General features: G+C 39.6%; 1 protein-coding gene across 1 annotated transcript; it reads right to left on the bottom strand.

The window, feature by feature from the left end:
* Positions 1-612: 612 nt before the first annotated feature.
* On the bottom strand, positions 613-1,377 carry SARC_13891 (hypothetical protein). The gene has a single exon (XM_014291977.1). The coding sequence runs from the start codon at positions 1,071-1,073 to the stop codon at positions 777-779; it is 297 nt and encodes a 98-aa protein (XP_014147452.1). The 5' UTR covers positions 1,074-1,377; the 3' UTR covers positions 613-776.
* Positions 1,378-2,943: the final 1,566 nt, after the last annotated feature.

Below are 2,943 nucleotides of genomic sequence, written 5' to 3'. Positions count from 1 at the left end.
ATATATAAGTATGCATGATTTGCTTAAGCGGCTTTAGTCCATCGAGGCTTGAGCATGTCGATTTGTTAAATAATTCCATCAGTTGCTTGCTGCGAACAATCAGATCCACTATATCGATTATTAAACCAGTCATCTCAACTACCATCGTAGTATGCCAGGTTAGACCTTACGATCGAGTTTATCAATGGAACTCTATATTCGACATATTACTTTATTCGTCTAATCCTTTGCCTAATATTACTAGATTAGTACAGAGTGTACACTTCACATTGCTATTTTCTTTCCACTTGCATGCAGCATAACCCCCAATATATGAAAGCACACTGTTGGAAAGTATATGAGATGCCAGCTTACTGCCATAACGCAAGAGAGGTTTTATTTGTACAGGAGACGCTGAACAAAAGCATTCTCTAGTACAAGCCTTTTCTCTTTTAGCTCGTCAAACACAGTTTTGTGTAACTCGCGATCGTGACTACTATCAATATTAGCTCATACAGCATGTATTGCTCGTATCATGAGTGTTCCCTGCGAAATAAATATGCAGGTTTATCAAAATTACGGTTACTACCCGCCATTGATCGCGCAATACATAAAACTCATTTTAATTCGGTCGTTATTAAGTCGACCTGCAAGCACATACGCAAAATGCTTCACATTGAGTAGATATCGAATGCACGCAGGCAATGAGCACAAAGTGTGTGCGAATGTAAAAATGTACCCGATGTCAACCTCCTTGCAGGACCCTTCATTCTCTTATATTCTTCGACTGTGTACTGTCAATTTTCATTGTCGTCTTCGTCATCATCGATATAAATGTAGTCGGCTTGTTGTTGTATAGGGATGCTGTTGATGAGCTCCGAGTACCAATCTTCTTGTAGCCACCTCGATCTATCCTCGGCATACCTTTGACAAATATCCTCGGGATCTGTGAAAGGCATGGCTCGTGGATAGCGCTTTCTTTGTCCTTTAAAGCTGCTGACGGTAAGGAAGGGCTGAATGATATGATTATTTATCATATCAAGAAAGAAATAGGTTTCTTGTTCCGCCACTCCAAACTCTTTTCGTAATGGCATACCTAGTTCATCAGCAAATAGCAGCAAGGCTGGTGCACTCTGTTGCCTCTCAAGGTTGCTCGGCCAAACTGTCGTTCGGATGATGCAAACTCTTGAAACTAGTAAATTCTTATAGCGTGCGTACAATGTACGCACCTGTTTAAGACTGCAAACGCCCTATGGGAGGATGTCATATCCATCAGATAGTCGTAAATGTTGTTGCTGTGTAAAAATATCGAGTTCCTACTAGTAGAAGCACATGTTAAACGTATATTATAAACGTAGAAAACTTTAGACGTTATTCGTACGTTAAAACGCAACTGTAGGTATTTGTAGAATGCAAAAAAAAAGGTCAAACAATCTAAATTTAAATCTTTTGAATATACAAAACAAATACAGAACAAAATATTTATCTATAGATATTTGATAATACAACTGTATCCAAGAGAGGGAGACTATTGTAAATCTTTTTTGTCGATTTTAATATAATTATATGTTTTCTACCAATATAATGGGATATAATAATTGGAAAGTCTCAGGTGTGACACCTGATGACACATGTTATATTTCCAAATACTCTCAGCACACAACAATCCACTGAGAAGTAGGACATAAAATTGACTCGTCCTAACCAGCCTACTAGATGTGCCCATCTATGCCTTCAATGGGATGGAGAGCTAGGTATGTACCAAGTGATGGGGTATGAGTGCAGATATTTGACTGTACCCATTTAATGTTTTTTGTTTATATTATTATTTTAAGTTGCACTGAAATATTTTGTTATTAATTACGATTGGTTTCGAGGCATGAAATGAGACTGAAATGAGATGTCATGCATCTGATGGAATAGATAAATACAAACCGACGTAGTGAGTGATTAGGGCGGAGCTATTTAGACAAAAGTCTTAAATCCCTAATCTTTTACTTATTACCGAGGGCTGAAGCTAAACTTAATTCATTTTGTGCAATTTGACTTTTAAGCGTATTTCCTTTGACGGAAACATATTGGTGTCGTTAGTCAGCCTGGATAGTCCGAATTTTACACGTATATACTTAATTATGTGAATAGGGCAATATAAAGAAGAAGAAAAATATTCCGTCTATTCCAGTCCCTGGAAACTGGCAACTTCTGTTCCGAGAGTGCTAGTGGCCGATATCCAGATGGCATTGGAATGTTATCTGGCAGTTTCCGTGTTTGATTAGCTGTAGGCACCTTCTTCTCATCGTAGTTGATTCTGTTCATATCTATTGTGTTGTGTGTGCGTGTGGACAAAGTACCCTAGGGGGATTTTTAGACCGGACCAGAGGACCGGACTTAGGAGACTATTTAAGGACCGGACTAGAGGACCGGACCAATCAGTGGAATAGAGAATTTAATAGGATATAAGTGATGACTCATCCAAAACCTTAAGGATAATATTATTTATTTAAAAAAATGGCAATTATGTAAGATACAATGTATGAACATATGGTATGGCTCTCATAATCGCTGTAGTGGTTAAGGAAAGATTGATGGGAAGAAGTGGACAGTAAATTCCCGTTTGAAGCTTGGGCCATGTGAGTCGACAATGGATGATATGTGCAGAGTCAATTCGGGCCGGTGTTGACAAAACACTGTTACTATCGAATGTTCCATATATTCGCTTGCTGACCTACTAAGTAGAGTACCCACCTCTGTAGTACGGATCGGGTCTGCGCCGTGTAGTGCCGCGGAACGGGTTAGTGCAGAGTACGAAATACCGAGAAGGACCAGGTTATCCGTCATAATCCGGTCGAGAGGCGGGGATGGGGGTAAGCCAATGCCGCACCAGACCACGGATTGGCTGGCCTGGATTGAAAGTATCATAGTCGGAACCAACAAGCGCGATGATTTGGTTTGAACCGATATTTG

Source organism: Sphaeroforma arctica (genome assembly GCF_001186125.1).
Source record: "Sphaeroforma arctica JP610 unplaced genomic scaffold supercont1.3875, whole genome shotgun sequence".
Taxonomy (NCBI): domain Eukaryota; class Ichthyosporea; order Ichthyophonida; genus Sphaeroforma; species Sphaeroforma arctica.
This window is presented reverse-complemented; position numbering and strand designations above follow the sequence as displayed.